The following is a 24473-nucleotide window of genomic DNA, read 5'->3' as shown; positions in this document are numbered from 1 at the left end:
GAAATTACTGGATCCGCTCGACAGAAATGCCATGGTCCAACAGGGCATTTCAACAAAGCTGAAGGTTTACTGTTTGCATGTTTTCCTCCCAAAATGCTACATTATTTTTACTTATTGCATATACCTCCCACAGTTCTTAATGTGTGGCAGGTTAAAAGTTCATGTAATATGGTTAAACATTTACTATGACAGAAAGTTATGTTGACATTGAATGGTAAGACTGTTTGTTTTTATAAAGCTAAAAACAATCAAAAGTTTAGGTTACAAGGCAATGTTAGAAGGGACATGTGAAATTAAAAACGTGGATCCAACACAGTATTATTTCCTTCACCTGACAGGGTGAAAGGAACTCCTAAAATTGACCAGTCCAACCGTTAACTGAAAAGCCTGCTACTTCATAACTAATAAAGTGGAAAAATTCAGACCTAACATAAATTTATGGAAAAGAAGAATTAAAGAGCTACAAACTGGGTGCCAATAGAAATGGATTTTTTAGAGTTTGCCTTCATATTTATGAGATGATTCCTGTAACAGAGTACCTAATCTTGAAATGCTGAGAGGTTTAACTTCTAGTGGAGAAGGCTGGCCACTGCATCTCCACATGAGACAGCACTCAGAGACTCCTGGGGCTAGACCTAGGATACAAAAGTATCAATTATGCCAGATTACTAGTTTCAAGTAAAAATTGCCAGCTTTAGTTCAGAACATCTTCAATTTTGCTTTAAGCTAAATCATGAATACTTCATCAGCACTTTACTTATTTGGGGCAATATATACAGTTCCACTACAAACTATAAAAAATAATAAATACAATTTTATCAATCAGATGCTATACTCAAAAGGTAACTTAATTAACTTTCTGATTCTGGACTGGTTCTGAACTTTGGCAGTAATCTATGATCACTCCTATGTGATCTGAAGCTAAATTAACTCTGCACTGTGATATGTCATTATAGTCCTGTTACCAGTCAAGGGGACTTGGAATTCTGCTGTACTGTCACATCAGCAGAATTGAAAAATAAGGTGGACAGCATGGTAAATATATTAGAATCTCTGATGAATGAGAAGAGCCACAAGGAATGTTTACAAGCCAGAAGATGACATAGGTAGACAGACAACCCCAGCTCTTGTAGGAACATCACAGAAAAGGAAGACTAGGGGAAGTGTTTAAATTTGTTAAACTGGAAGGTGGCTTGCAACAAAAACAGACACGGAAGCCGAAGGACGAATAATGTTTCCAACGCTGTCATTATAAACTACTCTCCAGAAAGGCCTAAAATATGCTCCAGGTCATCCATGTGCATAATACGATGTAGCTCTTGACTGAAAGAATAATTTCTCCCATAAGCCTACTGGAGAAGTATTGGGAGTTAAAATCGCCTATATTAAATTTGCATATAAACTGAATGCTAGCAACAGCTCCAGACAAGCTCCCCTACAAGCCTCCTTTCTTTGCCTCCAGAAAAAGAGAATGGCTACCATTTTAAAACCATCTAAAAGCTGTCAAAAGCAGTTTTTCTTATAAGTATTTTAGTCAAAGAAATAAAGGATACTGCTTAGAAGAAAGCTTCAATATTTAAACGCTTAACTGATTTCTTATCTTTTTATGTACATTTGAAAATGTTATTTTTTAATGGTGGCTGTTGCTATGCAACAAGGCAGAATTTCTAAAATCTATTCATTGTTGTACAAGTGACAGTTTTCAGGACATATTTAACTTTCTCAGCCTATTAAGTGAGAGGACAGGAATCAGACGATTGTAACCTCCCCGAGCATGCACCCCCCAGAGGAGTACAGCGTGGCTCACAAGGGTCTTTTACGGATTATACCATTTTTTTCAATACACTGTTAAGATGAAGTAGCTACCCTGCTTATAAAAAATGTGAAAACCAGCATGGCTCTAGTTAAATAAAATGATACCTAAATGCAGAAGCAAAAGTTATGATCGTTACTTTTAACCAGAAATGATCAAAGCAATTCTAATCAGATTCTGCTACAATTACACTTATTTAAACTAGAGGGGATGGTCAGGCAATCACAAATCAAGCTCTGGCATGTTACTAAAGTTACAGTTCCCTGGAAGTTACCATCCTTTGGATGAGATTGTCCATCACATGCATGCTTTTTAGGCCACTGCAATGCAAAATGAAGTTAATACACTTCAACATGAACATAAAATCAGTTAAGCTATCACAAAACACGAGATAAGCTTTACTGTCCAGTAAAATAAACGGTATAAAGTAAGCTGGTCAGTAACTAAGGTTTAACTAAGGGGGCAGTAGTGTAATATGGAAGCACAATAATTCCTTAACGTGTTCAAAGTTGGTAAGCAGCACAGCTCTATGCTCTAAGGGTTTTCTACCTACCAGCAGACTGGAAAGCATTGGGGATCCGTAAACTACTTCTGTGCAGTGTGTGAAATTTAGCCCGAAAAAACAGGCCTGGTTTTGGTTGACTCACATTCACTGTAGAACGATCTTTACTTCCACTGAAAAATAATTATAGGTACACAAAGAGACAAACCCAATTGAATTAACTGACATGATGTGTGGGAGTGCTGACTGACAGCAATCCATGTGCATCAGTGGGAAATCTGTCATGTATTGTCCTCATTGAAATTGCACTTAGAAGCCTAGATCCTAAACCAAATAACACAATTTGGCCTAAACCTGTGACTCAAAAGCAAACCAAAAGTATGTTGACTGTTTTCACTGCTTCTAGTGGCTAAAGAAGCGATTCTGACAATGTATTGCAGAATAGTTAATCCCAATTATACTGACTCCCTTTGAGATGGATCTTTTTTTCAATCTATAACCAGTATTCTGATTATTTATTTGCACTAACAATTTCAATGACAACAGGAAATACTGTTCTTATAATATAATTTCAACGGTTAAGAATTTTCTATCTTTTATTCTCCCTTTTAACTCAGTCAGGAAGAGAAACTAAAATCACACTATAGAACATGCTTTTCTAAATTTCTGATTTTGCAAAAATGCTGGACTGAAATAAGATGATGACAGTGGTCAAAGCCATCAGCCTAGCACTTCCTCTGTGTGAGCAGTAAACAAGTGTAATGATGTCATTAGGAGCTGGCTGACCCACTGCTGAACTCGGGGCTGTAAAGGAGATGTAAGGTGCCAGAGCACTGCGCACACACGCTTACCCACACATACACACACGTGTGCATACATACACACATAAAAGGTGTCACAGAGCAATCCGCAACAGTTGCACATCATCATCTGGGGAAATGAAACCCTGAAAACCCCTTTGATGGCTAAACCTTTTGCTTTTAAGGAGGCAAACCTCTTGCTTCCATAAAGCACACATTTAAATATAAACACAGGATAGACAATAGTCTCATAGGGGCCTGGATTAAAATCAAATAACAAGCAACACAGAGAACGCTCTACAACATTGCACAATCAGCAGATCTCAAAACCCAAAATCAAACAACTCAGTTCAGTGAGACAGAACTCCCGTGTTTCCCAAGAGTCTTGGAAATGTTCTTACATCATTCTGACAGCTCACTGTGGTCAGAGCCAGCCCTGTTCTGTTACCACTTTGGGGAAGAAGCACTTGTACCAGCTGGATGTCTAATATTCTACTTGGAAGCACGTCCTCTTCTCTTTAAGGCAGTAAGCCGAGTTTTGTCCTCACGGGTAAGGGTTTTTTTTTAGGAGGTAGGGCACAGGGAATTTGAGCTTGTAGTCAACATAAAACCAAGCTGCTGAAAGCGGATGTCAGGATTTCCCACTCCAAACTACCACAGTAAAGTCTCGCCCAGCAAATGTACTGTTCAGAGACAAGAGCAAAGAGATTAAAATGGCAGATCGAAGACAAACACTAATTTAATCTTCATGTAGAAAATATCTGATTGTCTACTGTTACTGTTGAGCCATTCTTTTTAAGGGCATGGAAAGGTGAACTGCACAGTGTCTTTACAGTAGCATCTTCAACTCCCATTAATATATTTTAAAGTCTAGTATATTTTAGAGTTTTCTTAAGGTCCACTTAAAAGATTAGCTAACGATTTCTGATTTCAGTTGAAGTGGTACAAGTTTCTCCACTCCTCAGATATGAAGAAAATCTTGAAAGTGGTACTTTTAAGAAAGTACACCCAGTGATTCAAAGGGGAAATAGAATGAGAAAACAATTATAATTACGTGACATATTATGCTTTTTTTGAGTGGTAACTCTTGATTTCTTAATGTAGGCCTGGCTATACAGGAGACATTAGCTGTTCAGTGAGGCTTTTAAGAAACACTGAAATAAGACTTTGTTCAGTTGAAGTTTTCGCTTGCTAATACAAGCGCTTATAGAAACTTAGCTAGAAGTTTCAGCCCAAGACTTACTGGGAAGGAGGACATACCTAAAAGACAAACACTACCTGTCAATACAACAGGTGCAAGCTGATATCTGTGCTGACCAAGAGAAGGAACAGTGCCTGAATGGCAAGTCAAGCTTTAACTTCATTTGCATCGATTTTAAATGGCTGTTTCATTCAGATAAGGGATGAAAGATATTAGCCAGGTCATACCAACTGCCATCCACCCTTTATATAGATGCTTTCTAACCTGTGGCTAAGAATACGTCATACTACAGGATAATCACAGCGCAGAGTCTTTCTGGGCATCATTTTTAAAATTATACCTATTTTGAGGTGGTTTATGTTGTTTCAATGTACTCAGAGATACAAGTGCCGCTGATTACATACTAAGAGCCAGATTTATCCCACAGTCATGTATGTAAAGCATAACTGATTTCAGCAGAGCTGCAACTGTGCTTTCAAACAGTGTTTTATGGCCATAACTGGCACACTGACAAATTTGCTCAGTGCTAAACAACAGAAATTCCAATATTAATCAAAACAAGTAAACTCTGTAGCACTGTATTCAATAAATTGTAATTAAGAAGGTGACAACATAAGGGTGGCTGTCCACAAAACCCTTTTGCAATTATGCATAGTTTATGGCTAAGCTACTAGGATGAACAATTTAAATCAGTTACAAACTCTGCCAAGGTACCCATCTATTCCCAAGTCTATTAATTAGAATCAATTTAATCCCCACTGGGATAGAGGTCAAACAGCATGTATTTGACCCTTCTCTACTGGCGTCAGTGTTATCAGCCAATGGATCTGGCAGTGCCTGGGTCTGACTTGTTCGACCCTTCAGCATGCTGACATGATGCTTTGAAGAACAGAGTCTGAGCCCAGCTGTAAAGATCTCTCTCTAATAATTTCTGCGTTATATTCCTGATAAGCACACATGTTTAAAAATTCCAGAGTTTGTTCTCTCTCGGTGGTCAGCTCTGAGGCTGTTCTCTGTCTTTAAGATTTTTCCTTTTCAGTCTCCCTTTTCTACACAATGCTTTAAAGCAACAATGGTATTAGGTCTGTATCTTCAAATTCAGTTCAGAAATCAAAGTGAAAAATTAAATTAAAACTAGCTGACATTTGTTAATGTATTTTAAAACAAACACTCAAAATCAGAAGTCGTTAGGTGACATTTCCAAACTTTCCAGAGGGAAAGATACAGAATTTCTACACACTTGTCCAATTTTATGGAAAGGAAATAAAAGAGAACTGTTGTCTTTTTCTCTTCTCCTCATAGTTCCTGTAGAATTATGTGGCTACTTCTGTGGAGTTCATCATCATCATCTATTTGTCCTAGTTCTTTTCTTGGAGAAATTGTTCTAATACTTTCATACCTCTCAGGTTACTGTAAGGCTAAGTTCCTGTTCTTGGCTATGGTAGCACAATGTAAAATCAGCTAGTTCTTGATATACTAACTTTGTGTATGTTCTCTTTGAATGCTGCTGATCTGTTTGAGGAATGTAATTCAGAGTCTACTCAGAGTTTTCTAAGCTTCTCCTTCATACTTTCACTATCCACTGCATACTATCACCTTATCAAGACAGGCTTCCACAGCAGAGTGAGAGAAAAAAAACAAAAAAAAAACCCAAAAAAAAACCACAAAAAAAACAACAAAAAACAAACAAACAAACAAAAAAACACCAAACCACCCACACCAAAACCAACACAAAACCACCCCAAAATTTGATTCCTTCTAAACTTTTTAGTCAGAATGTTCAGAAATGTATGCAGAGCTTACAGTCACTCTTAAAGCAAATTGCTGTGCCAGACTAATTAGACATTAGCTCAACAGCATGTTTAATTCATTTTATAATGCAGTAAAAACTACCTATATATGTCAGTACTTCAGATGGAAATAGTTATACAAATCTGAGACAACTTTTTCCTAGCCTATCCCAGACTCATGACATAAATGCAACAGAAATACACACCACCACATTAACAAGTCACTGTAGGTGACGAAATCACACAAATAAAATAGGGCTGAATCACTTCAGGTAAGGTGAAACATCATAGACCAAAATGATCTTGTCAGCCATGAAATTCAGAAAAGCAGCCTTTTTCCTTTCTTTGGTATGAATAAGACTAAGATCACAGAATGGTTGAGGCTAGACAGGACCTCTGGATGTCATCGGGTCCAACCCCCCTGCTCAAGATCGTATACCTAGTCTACTGCTTTGACCAGGTCAACTCTCATTCTTAATTTCACTGCCTCGTCTTCAAGCTTTCCAGATGTAAGCTTCTGTATTCACTTTCAAGGCCACTATCCCCATGTCACTGATCACCTTTCAGTTAGCATCAAATCTCCTATTGCAGCCTTTACCTCCCAGCATTAATTTTTCAAAAAACATTTGTGTTTTCTACCACACTGTTTGCATCTCTGTAAACATTCCCCAAAACTCTTTATTGTTGCTCTTCAAATTTCACCTTAAAACCTCCATTGCTGTGATGCCTTTTCAAAAACTTAAAATGGCTAAATGAGTGGTGCTGAAATACTTGCTTTACAATTCCCATCAGTACAGACTTTTGTGTCTGTATTCAGCTGTTGCCTTTTGTTTTCTATCTACATTGTAAACCCTGAGGTATGCATTGTCTTCTTCTGTTGTCCCTATACTGCACCTTTAGAATCTTTATGCTAAATAATTTCTGGTGCCTGAGTGGGTTTCTGAGGCACTACAACAACATTAATATATAACCTCATCTTTAAAACTTACTTCAAGATTTCCTACAGCATTGACACAGTTCTTATATTTTGCGGGAAGCCTCATTTAACTGTCTTGATGCATTTTAAAAAGTGCTGCATTTTGGTGTGCCAACACAGCACGGTCTCACTAGGATTGTATTTTCACATGACATCACTGTATCCTGATGTCAGATGACAAGCCTGTTACTCTGCAAGTTCCACTTCTTGTTAACATTATTTATTCTCCTCATAACATACTCAGTAACAAAAGACAGGTATGTTCTAAATTATAAGCTAAAACAGCTCCAGCCGGAATGCTGCTGCACAGACATCAACAGATCTGATATCTAATAAATTCTGGCTGTGCTTGCCAACCAGAGACACTCACTCAGCATGTTAACCAAACTGCTGGCCTTGGCACTAGCACACATAACAGGCTTAATGCCATCTAAGCCTGGGACTTGAAACAAGGGTTCTTCTGCCCATCCTTAAATTCAATCAACAAGGAAATGAGCTGCCAACAGGAAGCCATTAAATAAAATTGCTGGCAGTATATAATCTTTATAGAAAGAAAGCCTTTCTAGATACCATAAAGCAACTCAATGAAATCTGTGCTCTCATAGTTTACTAAAAGTTCCAAATTAATATATTATTTTGCATGACATGGAAAAACATTCACTCCCCATTTCTTTTCATGTACTTCTGGTTACTGGTAAATTATGACACACTCTAATAGTTCCCTGTAAGATTAAGTGCTTAAATTTAAATGAGATCAAGGTAACCATCATTAAAAATATGCCTGAAACTGTTAAATTCCTAAGTGGTTTTTTTTGAAACACAACAGGAGAGATTAATTATGTAGAACTCGATTCACTCTGGGTAAATATCCTCATACTAAAATATCTACAACATCGAAAATGTAAAACTTCCTTCCAGATTACATTATCTTTTTCACTTTGAGACATGTCAGATTGCTTTTCAAAATGTCTACTTACTGATTTGCATTTCTAAATTATTACAGAGAAATCCATTAGATACATGGACTATACATTTTTCTGGTATCTCCACAGGGCATAAAAAGCATTCAGGATGTGGACAGATGATCTCTTGACAACATAGACTTAATACTGCAATCCAAAAATATTTATGTAAATTTTACACTGAGCCTTTTAGAAATTATCATACACCAGGCCAACTCAACATCTGTTTGTGCAATACGTTTGCATACTGCATTTGCATTGGGTAAAGTACATCAGAACTGTGTCCATTTATTTTACAAACATAATTTTAAAGGCTTTATGATTTCATTGTGTTAGATCATGGTGCCTGTAAAGAACAAGTACATGGTGATTAATTATATTCTATGGAAAACCAGTTTGTCTCAGCTCTGAAATGATGAAATTTTAAATCAGCTCTTTACCTTATATCAGAGCTAATCTCCTCTGGGGTGGCCAGATCAGGTCTATTCATGTTCTGAACTCAGGATAAATTGCGAGATCCAAGTCAGAAATCAGTTATTACTTGCAGAATACAAGTGTCTTCTTGATGACTGGCCCAGCTACAGTGGATTTAAAACCTGACAGGCTGCAAGCAGAAGGACTTACTGAGTTTACTTCAGGTATGATTTCCTTCCCCACTCCTCCAGCACATTATCAGAAATTATATGCCATGTATATGACAAAAGAAATGTTTTCAGGCTTGGAACACTACAGCCCATCTGGACGGAACTTCATGGCAATTAAAAATTTTTGGGTGTAACAATTTAATGTCCAGGTCTTCTTTAGGCAAGAGCTAACTCTCAAACACAATTTAGTAAGAGTATTCTACCGGTTCTGAAAGTGAAGTCAGAGATTAATATTTGAGAATGACCAATTTTTTTTAAAGATATTTTAGATAAGAACTCTTACTGAAATCCATGTGAGATACTCATAGCTTTTGTACTACACCTTAAAAAAGGCCACAGCTCTGAATGACTTTTAGCATCAGTCTCACTATGACAATGTCAACATGACTGATAAAGACCAAAGTGAAATATTCATAGAACTACAGATGCAGTTTATGTAGATAATGTAGGAGGAGCATGCCACTGTAAAAACTCATTTAAAAACTTGCCAAATTTTCCATTACTGGGAATACAAGGATAAATTCTAAGACCTGATACCATTTTTTACATAACTTCTTTGTAAAACTCTCATCCTAAACACTATTTATAGACTAAACACTCACACAGCTAAAACTCTCCAATTATACACGGCTCTCAAGCATCTCAAATTCCTCTGAGCTGAGTTGAACTCAATTCAGAGTGGAACACTGAGGGAAACTGGGTCCAGGTTTCAGCAGCAGTGCAGGCTTGCACAGCTCTCATCTCTGCCTTGGTGCTCCTTCCTTCACTGACTTCTTATGACCATCCCTATTGTAACTGAACTGACAGAGACTAACACACTCAAGTGACAAGGTATCTTCCTAAATGAAGACATTAAGGTCTGACTTTGAAAATGTTGTGAAAGTAATGATGAAAAGAATGGTTGAGATTTCAGTTGTGTTTTTCCTGTAGCCTGAACAAAATCAGGAGTGATATAAACACAATACAATCCAAAACAACAACAAATCGCTGATCAGTTTTCAAAGCAAAAGTTTTCAAGTAGTGCCTTCAGGATCTTTGTTCACTATCCCATAATAATCACTGTATTACTGCATTTGTGGCATTCTACAGCTGCCCATCACATTGCCATCCTATTAGAAGTACCTTGCAGGCTTGCAGACATAATTGCCCAGACTCCAGTGCTGACAGAGCGAGGTCATGGCTATCAAGCTGTACATTCCATGCACGAGTGAAGTTTCCGTTTCTTGTTTTTGTTGGTGATACTAGCTCCTTGCCATCTAGTAAGGGCTCTTGTCTGTCCTGATATTCCAGACTGCTTACCTCATCCCCTGCACAAGCATGCAAACCCTTTGAGTCGCAGAGTCTCCTGCAGTTCAGGAAGTGAATGTCCAGAGGACGAAACAGTGAAAGGAGGGATCTTTCAGTGTATTTGCAAGGTCATTTCTTGAACAGTGATGAATGTGAAGAACTCTCAACAAGGTTAATAGGATTTGTGCAATGCTTCTCTGCAGTTCCATCACACCAACACAAGGCCAGGTCTGCCCCTAACCCATTTGGTATTTTGGAGGCATCTCTCATGCCAAAACACCCCTGATTCCCTAGAAGCCCACTTGTTCATTCATCAACAGCTGTAGTTACCAAGAACTCAAACATATCAGAGCCGGAAGGGAAAAAACAAGAAGCAAACACAGGAGGGCAAAATATACACACTTTGAAAGAGAGATAACAGAAATGATCACAAAGGAACAATAGAAAAGCACTGCTCTACAAGATCCCTTCTAGATACACTACTGAAGATCCATACTGCTGATTTCTGAGCCCAGAGCCCTCCATGCAAATAAAAAAACTAATGAAAATCAGTGGCTTTTGACCAGCTTCCAAACAGGAAGGGCCTAAGAAAGTCTTCCAAAGACACTGTCAGATAACTTTGAATACTGAAATACATATTAGAGTTGGGGAATCTGTTTCTATCCTATAATGATATCTTTTTCAGTTACTTTTATTAGGTTTTGGTGACATTTAATAATCCAGAATGCCTAAGAACCAAATATCTCTTTCTTCTTCAAACCTCAGATTAAATAATCCGCGAACCAAGTAAATTAAAATTACAAGGAAAATATTTAGACATCAAGGAAATGCCCTTAAAGAAAGCCTAGCAAAGAGCAAGACATACAAATGACATACAAAAGACATACGAATCAAAACTTCATTATTGGACATCATCAAAATCAGGGCTGACAGCTCTTTGGCAAGGGCACTATAACAGAAAATGCTGTAGGAAAAGCAAGTGGCTTAGAGGAAACCAGAAGCATTTTCCAACTCTAACCACCACTGAATGAACCCATTCAGCCCGTACATCCCCCTGATTACTCACCTCTGTAGAGGGTTGTTCTTCCACACAAGAAATATTGTTCAAAGGGGCCAGTTTTCCCAACATTAACTTGATTATACAATGTATTCTTTGCAAAACACCATTAGGCTTTGGAAGGAGACTTTTATTTCATAGGCATGAAATCATAAACTCATAAAAATCTCTCCTTCTCACTTTTCATTAACACAGATACACTCTGCCATTTTGGCTAACCACAGAATATGGAAAGGTAAGAGCCTGAACAAAGCTACCAATGTGTGAGACTGAGGCAGAAGCGGTGCTCTATTGGTCAAATACTTTTAAGGTCTATTCAAAATTCTCAAGAGTTAAAACCAGCAACAGTGAAAATTTTGAATTTTGCAAGCAACAAAGAAGGAACTGAAAGCAAAAAAGTGCATTTCTCCAGCAATTTATCAGCAGCAAAGTAAATCCTCAACCAGCACTTCTGAATCTGGACACGTCTCTGGTGAACAGCATGAAAGTTCAATTACAATACTTGAGCACTTCTGGAGAAAATTCAATGCTATTCATCCCTCATAATAACACTAACATGTACCATATCATCTGTAAACCACTCTTTCTCTGCATTCAGCAAATTTACATGCTTTTGTTTTTGTCCAGAAGTGCTACAGGAAGCATTTAAATACACAATGACTCCCATGGCCAAGTTGCTTTTGAAAACTTCTATCTGAAAGTAAAAAAGGAGTGTGGATCCTTTGACCTTTTAGTATACACCTGAACAGGGATGGATAATCTAATGATTAAAGTCTCTCATTGCCTAAAAATCACTAGTAGTCTTAATTTTAAAAACTAGAAGATACACACTTCTGTAACTGAAAATACAACTGACACCATTTTGTCCCTTTATTGGTCATTTCATCAGAAGCCAATGAATAACGATGAGAAAAAACCCATCACCTTAGAAGGGATCGTCTCCTAGACACTTATCTGTCCAAGTCATATTTGAGGCACAATGGCAGAGCAATGGATTTATAAGAATAGGAATCAGGATGGATTTATATGATCGTGCCCAAGAGACTTCCATTCTGTTGGACGGAGAATTTCAGTCTCCATGCTCACCTATCAACCAGAAAACGCTGTATTTTCATTTGCATAAACACTTTTTAGATTTATCTCTTGCCATCTTCATAACTTTAAACGCCAGGTTGAATTTTACAGTAAAAATGTTGCAGATGTGACAATTCGTATCTTAGTGAGATACAGCACTTGTCATCTTACGTGAAAACTGCTCAGATACCTCTGATTTGTGATTAGCAAAACCAGGCTCTGAAAATAAAGAGAGAGTGTAAGATGAAATCCAATCCAGTCTAATTATCAGAGGAAATTTCATATGCTAACAGTCTCAACTAACCCATCTTTCAGAAGATTCTAATCTCAAAAATATGGTTATATATCGCCGCCTACCTCCAAAACTCCGCCACTATGTCTGTGTGCGCAAGCGCTGTGATGACTTTTTCCAAGATACACTGCACACCCACTATTAGAATCTGAATCCATATGTTACCATTTCCATTTACCTCTATGTAACACTGTGCTTGGCCTCAAATTTCACGCCTCTGGTGGAAGTGTTTTTCTAAACTTGGAATATTGTGATCACACCATCTGATAATCAGAATCAGTTACAAATTATTAATTATGATCAATAAGTGAAGCTTTGCATATAATTGTAAAACAGTTAACTGCGTAAGAAGACAACAGAAAAATAGAATAGTTAATTTTCACAAGCCTTATTGAAAGATGACTTGCTAGCCACGTCAAGTCTTTCATTTCTTTTTGATTGCCTAAGGCAAAGCATAAAATCAAACCGTAGTGCCAAACAGAGGTCTTGCATTCTACATGGAGACTGCATTAAATTCACAAAGTTAGGGTTGAGCACAGATGGCAGGAAAGAATTGAAATGTCACAGCAAAGGGAATGGAAACTACCACATCTAGGTAAAACTGTCATTAAAAATGTTAAGGAAGAAAAGGATAAGCCTACTTTGGTGTCACAGGGAAAATGTGCCACTACCAAAGGCAAAAAGTTAGTGCCACTACCAGAGAGGATCAAAACTTGCCGAGTGCCATATTTGACTTCCTGGATAGCCAGGATATAACTGAAAGGAGAATCTAAATCTAATTCAAATTCAGTAAAAGCAAAAACTGAAACAGTTTGATGACAGACATAGGAAAAAAACTGTAAGGCAAAACCCCCCAAAGTTCTAAATGATAATTAGCAACCACACAGCATTTCACAACATGTCAGACAAGGACAAAGTTTCCCAACAATTATTCTCATATATTCTTTCCTTCTGAGATATGTAGAGATTTTATAGATAAGACATACAAATGAACTCCAGTCTGTATCTCTTTACAGTAATTTCACCCTCAGCTCTTCGTCTTAAATAGCTCCCTCTCCTTTTGGCCCATGCCACCTGGTTCATTAGGGCTGACTGCCATTGTTCAGCTTCTAGCTCAGCTGCAGCTAAGCAGCTCTTGAATTAGCTGTAGAAATGGTGGTACTTTAATACCAGAGCTTAGCATAGCAACCAGCCGGACTAAATAAATAAATAATGAGGCATGGCATTCTAACAGATAATATAAATACACTTTCAGCAAATTGCTTAGGTCCAAAGGTCAGTCAACTTGTTTGCTCTGTCTCCAAGAATTTGTAAATCTCAACATGATGTTTAAACACAAGCATATACAAACATCAAAGTTCAATGCTGACATATTTTACACCTCAGAGTTGTATGCCAGAATAGCTCTGTACCACACATAGAAAACTGTAATGTATGTGTAAGGAAGTGACAAAACACTACCCCAAACTAAATGCAAATTTTTCTTTAAATATCCTCTCATTCTGTATTTTTCTTCTTTATTCTCTATTTACTCCCATTCATCCTCTCTCACAGAGAGAAGTATTTATTTATTCAGCTGTCTAATTTCATGATTCCTCCCTTTCATTACCCATAGAGGGGAAGATGAAACTTTAAATCTCAAGCCTCATTTCAGGGTATGTATGTTTTTCGTATTCCTGATTCACATGTATGGAGACACCTGTACCTATGAAAACACAACGTTTCAAGGTAAACCACCAGCTCCTGAGCTAGAGAATGGACACACCGGCTACACTGGCATTCCCAGGCTGTTGTGGAGACAGACCAGTCTCTCAGCCTCTCTCCCTTTCCCTCCTTCCTAAAGGAAATGTTTAAACCATCTCACAGCTCCTACTCATGTTGTGTTTTTCTTCCTTGCTGTGTCATCTTACCTTTGAACAGCTCTGGGCTGGCCAAAAGCAAAATTTAAGGGACTTCAGAAAGCACAAGAAATTAATTTTGCGAATGGAAAACCATCAGGGTGAAACTGAACTCTTCTCCCCGCTTTCCTGAGAGAATGCATTACTAGGAGCCAGACCCAGAGCCCTCCTGCAGGCACCATTTGCTCCTCTCCGAGCCAAGCCCCTCTCCTCCGGGGCGACACGCGTGGCAGCAGCAGTGTGGCTGTGCCTAAGGAGAGCTGAAGATGTGCTCAGCCTGAAAGGCTGGAGCCGGCAGTCAGCTGCCCCCCTCTCTGCTGGTACAGGGTCCCAGCAGCCAGCACCGCCGGGAAGCAGCCCCATAAACAGCAGTGGAAGGGAGCACTAGCTGCACGCATGGGAATTGCATAGCCCTCCTCTCCCTGCCACAGGAAACCCAGGCTGGAGCTCAAACCTCTCCTTTGTCAGCAGAGGAGGATTCACGAGGGGGCCCCTTTCTCACCTTCACATTTTCTTAGATGAGATGGGGAGAGACAGGACGCAGGGAAGGAGGAGTGGGCAACTTCTGAAACGTAAGTCAGCGTAATGGCTCAGCACGCCAGGGTTTTGCAAAATTACTGCCCCCTCTCCCCTTTTCAGAGTGATCCCATCAATCCCATCTGGAGGCTTTTAAGTCTCGGAGTGGGAGGACTCCCAGCAGAGCAGCAGGTGGGCGCTCCCCCCCTCATGCCGGGGCTCACCTTTCTGGCTCCTCGCTTAGCAAACTCCCTGGCCAGATGGCGACCGATGCCTCTGCCCCCGCCGGTGACCAGCACGTTCTCCCCGGACAGGTCTCGGAGCTTGGGCGGCAGCACCACGCACACGGCAGCTTTCACCACCAGATAAACCATCTGCACGGGGAAAAGCAGCAAAGCGCCCAGCCATTTCCAAATCATCCTCTTGTTCCAGGCAAGTCAGGAAGGCAAGATTCTCTTCCAACCCTTCACAAAACCAAGTTAACAGAGAAAGAAAACCAATACCCTTCATGCACCCCCAGATGGGTGACAAGTCTTCAACCCCCTTCCAAAACTTGGGGGCAAGGGATTCTTGGACTGAAAAATCCTTCTCTCCCCCTAAAAAAAATGGGGTAGGAGTAAAGTAGTGCAGAAGACCAAGTCACTCCCTGTTTCTTGATCGGTGTCCTCTGGGATTGTCACATGCAGGTAAAACGGTTTCCTTGCTTTTTAACTGGAAGACAGTTTTTTAAAATTAAATAAGAGAGGAAAAAAAAAAGTAAAATTAAAAGTAGCCATACATCCCTTCGCTTCAAAGACCAACATAAAAATCCAGTATCCAAATGGAAGGTTTTTATACTTGGAAATATAAAATAAAGCAGCCTATGTCTCCAAATTTCAGCCTGCAGTGCCTTCCAGGCAGCTCATTTCTATTCTTAGACTCAGGAAATTGCTTAAATAAGACAGAATTGCCAGGACCTTCTTTTTAAGAAAGGCTCTATTCAGGGTAAGGTTGTTTTTGTTTTAATATCTATAAATATCTATAGACGTTCTGTCCTGAGCCGGTTGCAAAGGTTGAGCTGATTACCGCCTCTCTCTGCCCCCTCTCCTGTTTTTTTTTCACTTGGAGTAACTGTGATCACAGAGCAGGAATTATGCCGTACACTGTTTCAGCTCTGGCTCTTACTCATTTCTCCCTATTGCTCTCTCTGCCTATCACAGCCGCGGCGCTGGGGAGTTTTTATACCCCATTAAGCCTGATTGACAGTTAAAGTGTTGGGGAGATTTCACTACTGTTTCTGTGAGTGGCTGGCTTTGCTCTCCCCTCCCCCAGAGCGAGCCGGGAGCCGCTGCACATAAACTCACACATGCAGGCAGGCTGCGGCGGCCGCTGGCTGCTCAGCTGCGGCCAGCAAGTCGGGGCTAGCAGCCTGCTCCGCTGGGCTAGCAGCGCGCCCCGCTGGGCTTGCACAAGCGTGCCCCCTTGGGCTAGCTGCCTGCCCCGTTGGGCTAGCAGCTGGAACTGAAGCGCGCTGTATCCGAGCCGGGCAGCCCCTGCTTCCCCCCCCCCAACCTGCGCTCCCCAGAAAGAAGGTGCTGTGGGCTGACTTGAGCCCGGGAAAAAGCAGCTCCAGACAGAGTCAGGGTTAAGGCTGAGTTCAAGGGAGCCATCTCTGCCTTAGGGAGCCCTGGCAGAGAACTGCTTGCCCGGGACCAGCTGGTGTGGAGGGGAGAACTTCCTTCAGCCCTAGATCGGCAGGCTGGATCCAGCCTAGGCTGATAATCCTCCAAATCTATTACCATTGGACCAGTGTTTTTATGGACAACGTGACACCTCATGGATTTTCCAAGCTGGAAGATGCTTGCATTGGTGAAAACTGGTGATCTGTAGTGGTGCAACAGAAAAGGCAGGCTCTGAAGGAAGGAGAGAGACTCACTTTCTCACAACAAAGGGTGGGTTTTTTCCCTTCCCTTTCCAAGACTTTTCTGCGCAGCTATGAGGGCATAGTTGCAACATAAGAAGGTCTCCATAGCACTTTAAACTATGTTGTAACAGGAGAAAGGGCAAAGTATAATGCAACTAGGTCCCACAGCTTGGTTGTTTGCACTGTTAAGCATTAGGCAGGTAAGTTATGTTTTCAGTTGTACTGGTTAAGCATTTCTGAGGAGGATCTAACTGCACATTTGAACTGAGAGCGGTTCATGCACAGTTTGAAGTTGTGGCATCAAGCAGAAATAAAACTTTGAGGATGTCAAAAGATGCCCAAGGATGTCAAACCTCATGTTGCTGTCTTCACAGCTGAGCTGGAAAGAACTTCGGTTTTATGACTCTCTATGTCATGAAGAATGTGCCAAAATGAATCCAGGCCCACATGTTAATCTGGATCTATATCCACTATCCTGGGAAGCCATCTAGTGGTAAAAACAAGAATTACTGAAAAATGATAAATTTGAAAGACTCGAACTTCTTTACATCTATGGCTGCTAAAGCACCAGTGCAATGGAGGTGTGTGAGTCTAAGCATCTATACATAAGTAGCCAAGTTGTATTACACAACCAATAGAAGTGAGTTAGGAAACTGAATCCCCTTGAAAATCAATTCAATTTTATGCTTTGGAATCAAACAGATAATTTTGAAAACAGGCGTTGTTCAAAGGGGGGCCATATGGTAACACAGCATTCCAGCATTATTTGTTTGCAAAAAGAAGAGCAACCAAGTTGCTGGTGTCACCCACATTTAAAACCTATATCACACACAGGTTTTTAACACAAAATATGAACAATATCTAAATCTTTGCATTTCATCTCTGCTAAAAGTTCCACAAAATTTTTCAGAAAAAAATAAAATTAAATCCAGAGAGAAACTTTCAGAGTTCTTACCCTTAAATGCCAGGTTACCTCATATGAAATAGGCCATAGACTATCACTGCATCATCATAAAGTGTCAGGAGAGAGGTTTTTGCAGAGAAGATGAAGCATTCTAACCGGAAACAGTGAGTCTGTACATATTGTCAGAGTCAGGTGGTATTCCCTAACTTAGCTGCATCTGAAATAACCAGAGCTCAGAGAATTTCCATTGCTGCTTGGCAGCATTTAGCACCTCCATGTGTTTTTACAGTAATACCTTTAGAAATGGAGCTAGGGGAGGCACCTGGCATTACAATTTTCCTCTCAGTCCAAGAACTCTGAAGGGGAGAGAGAAATTACACAGAGAGCCTAGTGTCTGGTTTAAACAAGAATGACTCAGTGTCTGGACTGGTAACAAATATAACAACTTTCTGGTATGGAAATAAGAAGCAGTGTTAAAAATGGAGTTCATCAAAGTAAATTTGATTTTTTGATTCCTGATTTATGCATAAATTACCACAGACACATTTAAAATAGAAAAGTCAGCAATATTACACAGTTAATGTGTTCAGATTAGACACAAAATGAATTATTAATTTAAAACATTTGCAGGTCCTTTGAAACCAGTGGGAATGGAATAACCATGTGAATATTGATTTCAGGTATCTGTTTCCAGCTTAATACTCTAAAATGTATTGGAAGTGGTTTTTCTTCATTCATGATAATTTTGGCTTATTGATCTATGTGCAAAGTTGCTACCAAATTTGGAGTGGGAATAAAAAGACAGTTCTAAATATTTAAAGTTTTCCTAAACTGCTCTTCAAATTTCTTGAAAGTAGGAACTATTTTACTCTTCTATTACTTTACTTTAGATTTACCATGAAGCAGTGAAACCCAGTAGCTACTCATTGTACAAATGTACAAGAGCAAAAAGCAAAAGCAGACTTACAGTAAAACTGAAGTTACTGCATCTTGCCTGTAATAAATATGGTGAAAAATATATGAAAGTTATTTTAAAATTCACCTAACTGAACCAAAATGTCAAATAGCTTTAAATTCTACACATACTATATAAAACACAGAACAGCTGAGGCTCATCCCTCTTCATTGCAGTTCCAGTCTGAAAAGTGGCAAAAAAGCAGTATGCTGGGATTTCATCTGATTGTATAGTAACCGTTGTGCTCTTTTTTGGCAAGGGGGCTTTTTCCAAACTGTTACCTTTACAAAACCAACATGTGCTTTTGTTCAGAAACTTAATCTCTGTTAGTGAAACCCCCTAAACTATACCTTCACAGAGGTGTGACTACCTGAACTGCTTTCAGTCTATAGGAGCAAACAGACACTTAAGTACATACCTTTGTTGATGGTAACATGGATGTCACATCACAGCAGTTGTTCCTAATTATAAGTTAAAAGCTGTCCCAAAGTGATTCCCTTCCATGTTTCTGCTCAGAAGTCCTTAACCAGTGCACTGGAGCATTCAATAAGCAGGCCTGTTAATTTTGTAAAATTGCATCAGTTGCTAATGCTATCATTTAGTTGCAGAATTAATTTTGCATTTTGCATAGTTGCACAGTACTAAACTATTTGTTTCCTATACAGACACTCACAACAAAGTATAAATTGCAAAAAAACCCCAACAACTTGGTTTAAGCCATTTTCATGACACTTTAAACTATGCTTTAGTCCAGTCTGCAACAAGAACAAGAGGGTAATCATGTAATACATCTCAGTGGTAACTCACTGGGGTTTGGCTTCCGCTTGTCTGTTTAAATTGCTGGGTTTGTACTTCTTAACAGAAGTGTAAAGGAAGATAGCTTTAATAAAGTTTTATGAATCTATTCTGAATTAATAGGTTTAAATTTAGATCATCCCTGAATGACCCATTCCCGAGACCATAGCTCAAAAGGTGCATTTATGCTTTCCGATTTTTTAACCACAATAGTGCCTAACTATAACAGTCCAGCTTATAACTAAACCTGTTGTTTATATTTAGGCTAGCTAATGTAAAGGTAGGTTAGGAAGGCCTGTAATAACTGAAACCTAGCTTTTGGACTGTAGTTAGTGTAGACCTACTCATACTCTCAGTAAGTCATAGCAACCTAATTTTTCTTACCTGCCCTGTCTTGAAGGAAAAAACAGCGGTAAAAAAGTAACATTTACCTCTAAAACAAGTTGATACACTCTCTATACACATCACTTGCATAACAAAGGTCCACTTTTGCAGAACAGTGTTACATGGATCTATGAAAAGGCTCAGATAGAGGGTCTGAATGCTCAGATCTTCATCTTGCACCTATATATTGGCGGAACTCTAAATTTGTTCATAGAGCCTTTGCAGCCAAGTTCCTAGCAAACTTGGAGGTCTGTTGGTGCAAATGAAGTTGCTAAACTGCAAGAACTTTTGAAAGGAAAAGGAGCTAGAAATTAAAAGCATGCTCAAGGCATGTCTGAAAGCCATTTGGGCTAACAATTCTGTGTTTTCAACTTTAAAAAACCCACCCAAATATATACAGTACATTGGTAAGCAGATGTGAAAAAACTGGGAACACAACAGCACTGTTACACAATGGAAAGTCTGTGTTACTAGGGTGTCAAGTAATACCATTTTTTTACATCAGTGCAGGGTTCTTGACCATGGACAATCTATCACGATCACAGATTAAAACTAAACCTCCTGTAAAAAAGGAAAACCTTTTGCCAAGTTGATCTGGTTTTTGTTACATGAAGTACTGCTGTCAGATTTGGATAAATCAAGAGCTAAATTTTTGTGCTTCTTGATTTCATTCTTCCCTTGAGTTCACATTTTCCATTTGAAATGTGTCCCAGTGGTTCTATGATTTCACACTGTCCTTCTATATGCTATTTAGTATTAAGAGTCTGATACTGTTGCCTTGTAAGTGGAGTTTTGCCATGGACTAAGCTCAAAGGGACCAGGTTTCTGTTTAACTTCCAGCCTTGACAGAAAACAGCCTGTGTCCAGCCTTGTGCGAAAAGCTACATTTGGATGTCTTACTGCTTTCCCAGGGTCTCACAACAAACCAGTATAATGAATAAAGATATAACAAATGTCTTACTGAGTAATTCTAAATTCTAGATGACATCCTTTTCTAGATTTAAAATGTGTAAAAATAATTGCCTTTCTAAGCAGAAGTTCAGTGTTTTCAAAGTTCATGTAGGTGCTACCTCGAATTCAGACAAAGGGATCCAACATCAAGAAGGTGTATTTCTTTCAATTGTTTAGTCATTTAAGTATGTTAGATTTTGTAATTTGTACTAACTGCCCTTCTTTTTTCTCACCTATCTTTAATTAGAAGCCAAATCTGTCTCAATCTGTTAGTCTGCTTCTTCATACTGGAAGAGAGAACAGTGAAAAAATACCACATATAAACAGGAATGGAATGACTACATTTTGTTGAACTCATTGACTCATATTCTCTTTAGTACATTTACCTCACTTTTACACCAGTCAATATTTACCATTCCCTCTGACTAATTCCTCAGTCCTGACAAAACTTCTAAGACACACAAGGAAACAGGGCGACAGAAGAATTAAGTCCATAAGGCCCTCAAAAATAGAGAAGCTTATTGTTTCAAGAGTCTGAACTGAAATCCTACTAAACCAAAGTGATAGGGATTTTCACAAAAACAGAACAGTAGGCTAATGCCTGTAATAAGTTTGCACTGGAAGCTTGTAAACTAGCTTAGGAAAACATCTCTAGATAAAATGTTCTCTGAATCCTTTATGTCTTTTTAAAAGAATTCATTACATGTAGCTATAATTTCTTTTCAGAGGTAGTGGTTCACTAGTACATATAGAGGTGAAATAATTCAAGTCCTCTAACTGTCATAAGCTTCTTAAAACTTGACAATTCTAGAAAGGAAGACAAAAAGGAGTAATGTTAGGAAGAGAATGCGGTTGTCAAAGGCAAACTTTCTTGGTCGGAAGGCTAGGATGGATCAGCTTCAGGTGTATGAATTGATATGGGTGAATAAGATCATATCATAAATTATGACGGGAAAATAGGATCACTGGAGAGATTCAGTTGAGCTAAGAGAAGGCACAGAGGGATGCCGGATTCTTCATTCCAACAGAACCCACAGCATTTCTGATGATGGTCTGAGCAAGGATAAGGTTTGGATTTTTAATAATTTATCTGGATATTTCTAGATCTTTACTCACTGCTGGCAGAAAGCCAATTTGCTCATTCTTGTTGAATCACTGCCACTACCCCTACAAACTGGTATCACTAATCTTTTTAAGGGAAGAGAGGTAGGAAGACATTGGGGCAAATGATACATGGGGTAAACAACATAGGGCTTCTAAAGGCCAACTGATCCTTTAACTCATTTCTGGGGACTGCTGCCTTTTTAAAAGTTATTTTATCTTTACTGATATGCACAATGGCACAGGGCAGTGAGAAGCAGCTGATTCTTTGGAGGAAGAAAGATCTGTTATAACAGTAGCGTGCATAAATGCAGGCTTTTCCTAGAAGCTGACCTGTAAAATAATTAACAGAGATGCTTTTTTCAGAACACTCATCCCTGCCCTCCAATTAAAATTTGTCCAACACTATTTGATCAAAAAAAAAAAAAAAATCCCCTAAACCAACCAACCAACCAACACAAGTCCACGAACCCCTCATCATAGGACTCCTACCTCACCTCAAATCTCTCATTAGATGTTTTGTCGCTGGTCTGAAAGTCATGATATCATAGGAAAAAACACATGTATATTGGGAGCTCCTAAGTGATATGGCAGAAAGTAATTGGTATTCTGACATCCAGCTTTTATGAGGGGAAATCTGGATATTCCACAATCCCCTCAGATGATAATATCGAGTTGTTTACATCCACCACAAAGAGAATTAAACATTAATAAAGAAGAAATGTCTTTGAACTTTCACTTGTCATATTTTAAAGTATGTTTATATGGGGACATTCAGAATTTAAAACCTATTAATTTTAGAACAGATTAGTAAAATTCATTAAATCACAACCTATATATTCCTTCTTAGAATATAAAAGTAGTCTTAATTTTTGCTTTAATGTATGTAATTTTTTTTTGTTTTTAAATCATTAAAGTTAGTGTATCTCCACAGGTCTGGATGCAGTAAGACATTGGGAGGGCCTCAGTTAAGCGTCTTGCACCTCACAGTGAAGGAAGAGATCAATTATCCCCCTGCTTAGTCAAATAATTTGAGTCAGTGTTGGAAAGACGCCTACTATGACCACAAGTTCCAGGCCTGCTGAGTTCAGCCGAGAGTACCATGGTATAACTTACATGGACTTAATGGTTTTCTTAACCTTAACAGCTATTTATTTACTTTTTTATTTTATTTTTAAACCACATAATTCCATCAGTTGTACTTGCTAACTCACACTGAAGTTAACAATTAGACCTGCTCTCTTCAGAATAGTCTGGTCACTCTTATAATCCAGTACTTTATCTCTTATGACTCAAGTTGTTTATTCTCATTCCACACAGCTAAATATTTGTTTACCTTAGTGACTAACTCACATTAAAATTTCTTGCTCTTTCCTGTAATGCTCATTTTGCATAAATGGGATTTTTCTAAGCAGATATATTTCATCTGCTTCATTTAAATGTATAAGAAAAACTAGAAAGGACTCACTTTCTGAGGGAACACCACTACAGGTTTGTTAGCCAAATACTGAATCTTATGGCTCATAAAAAGGAGTATTTCTCTTCTGCAACCACAATTACAAGCTTTAATAAGGGTTTTAAAATGGAATATCTGGAAGATTAGTGAGGATAAAGAAATATTTCAGAGTGTTCAGAGATAAACATAGGTTGTACAGATTATGTCAAGCTGAGCTGATGTTTCTTCCCTTTTTACTTTTACCCAGACAGGGTTTTTGCAGTCACATGGTGGACAGAAATACATAGAGTTGCACCTGGTCACTCATTCCTTCGCTGTCATCACCACTATTGGTACAAGCATTTGGCTAGCTGTATGGTCTAATCACAGCCTAAAGGACAACAAAGGATGACATAGGGTTGTCTTGGCAACTATGAAGTTGTAACAACATCAAAATCCTTTCTTTAGAATGAATCAGAACAGAGGGTTCGGGCCAAAGTTTTCCATGTCAAGGGGAAGTTACCCTCTGATATCAGTGGAGCACTTGTGAGCCCCGAGACCCTTGCTGCTCACTCAGGTAGGGAGCTTCCAAATAACTTACAGATCAATATGAATCTCTAAAAGCAAAATTCCTTTAGATGTACTTCAGAATGTCTGTTCTAACTGTTCTGGCCAGCTGTCTGCTTCAGCAATATAGCAGGGAAAAGAAAAAGCAGCACTAAGCAAAAAGCTTTAGAATCATACTTCAGACCTATTCCAAGAGCAGAACCATTATAGTTCCTGAGCATGGAGACCGCAGTGCAGCACTGCTAGTCTTTCATGGGTTCTTAAGTAGAGGTAGACTAACTAGTACACTTGTGAAAAATCACACATAGCTTTCCAGGCCCGCAAAGCAAAATACAATTAAACCAGATTAAAAAAAAAGTTAATTTGCAATTTTGGAATATACAGAATAATGACACTTCCTGGATGTGAGTCTTCTACGTATTGACTTTGACCATGCTAAACAAAGTTGTAACAGCCGGATGTTTGTATGCTTCTAGCATCTGGCAGCCTTATCCGTAGGAGGAGGGTGGAGGAATTTTGGTATGCAAATTACTTCTCTGTGAAGTCAGTCTGGAGGATATAAATATCGACAGATCATATCAACTAGCTCTCTAATAGATTATTCTCTCCAAAGAAAAATGGAATCCTTTTATGCTCTGGCTCTAACAGCAGGCATTCTAATTGGTT

General features: G+C 38.9%; 1 protein-coding gene across 6 annotated transcripts in view; it reads right to left on the bottom strand.

Moving 5' to 3' along the window:
• Nucleotides 1-24473, bottom strand: part of DHRS3 (dehydrogenase/reductase 3) — a 50240-nt gene that overhangs the window by 21237 nt on the left and 4530 nt on the right. For 2 of the 6 annotated variants that reach the window (XM_033007748.2, XM_033007749.2), the window contains 2 exons: nucleotides 18993-19130; nucleotides 15037-15523 (listed from right to left, as the gene is read on the bottom strand). In XM_033007748.2, the coding sequence (XP_032863639.1) occupies nucleotides 15037-15231 (195 nt within the window). In that variant the 5' untranslated portion in view covers nucleotides 15232-15523; nucleotides 18993-19130. Of the gene's footprint in view, nucleotides 1-14308; nucleotides 14434-14798; nucleotides 15002-15036; nucleotides 15998-17068; nucleotides 17088-18992; nucleotides 19131-24473 lie in introns of those variants that run through there. The other 4 variants (XM_033007751.2, XM_009962518.3, XM_033007753.2 and 1 more) reach the window with 4 other exon arrangements.

This window comes from Tyto alba, unplaced genomic scaffold (genome assembly GCF_018691265.1).
Source record: "Tyto alba isolate M040663 unplaced genomic scaffold, T.alba_DEE_v4.0 Super-Scaffold_20000042, whole genome shotgun sequence".
In the NCBI taxonomy this organism is placed as follows: domain Eukaryota; kingdom Metazoa; phylum Chordata; class Aves; order Strigiformes; family Tytonidae; genus Tyto; species Tyto alba.
The sequence above is the reverse complement of the archived record's forward strand: the minus strand, read 5'-3'. Positions and strand labels throughout refer to the sequence as shown.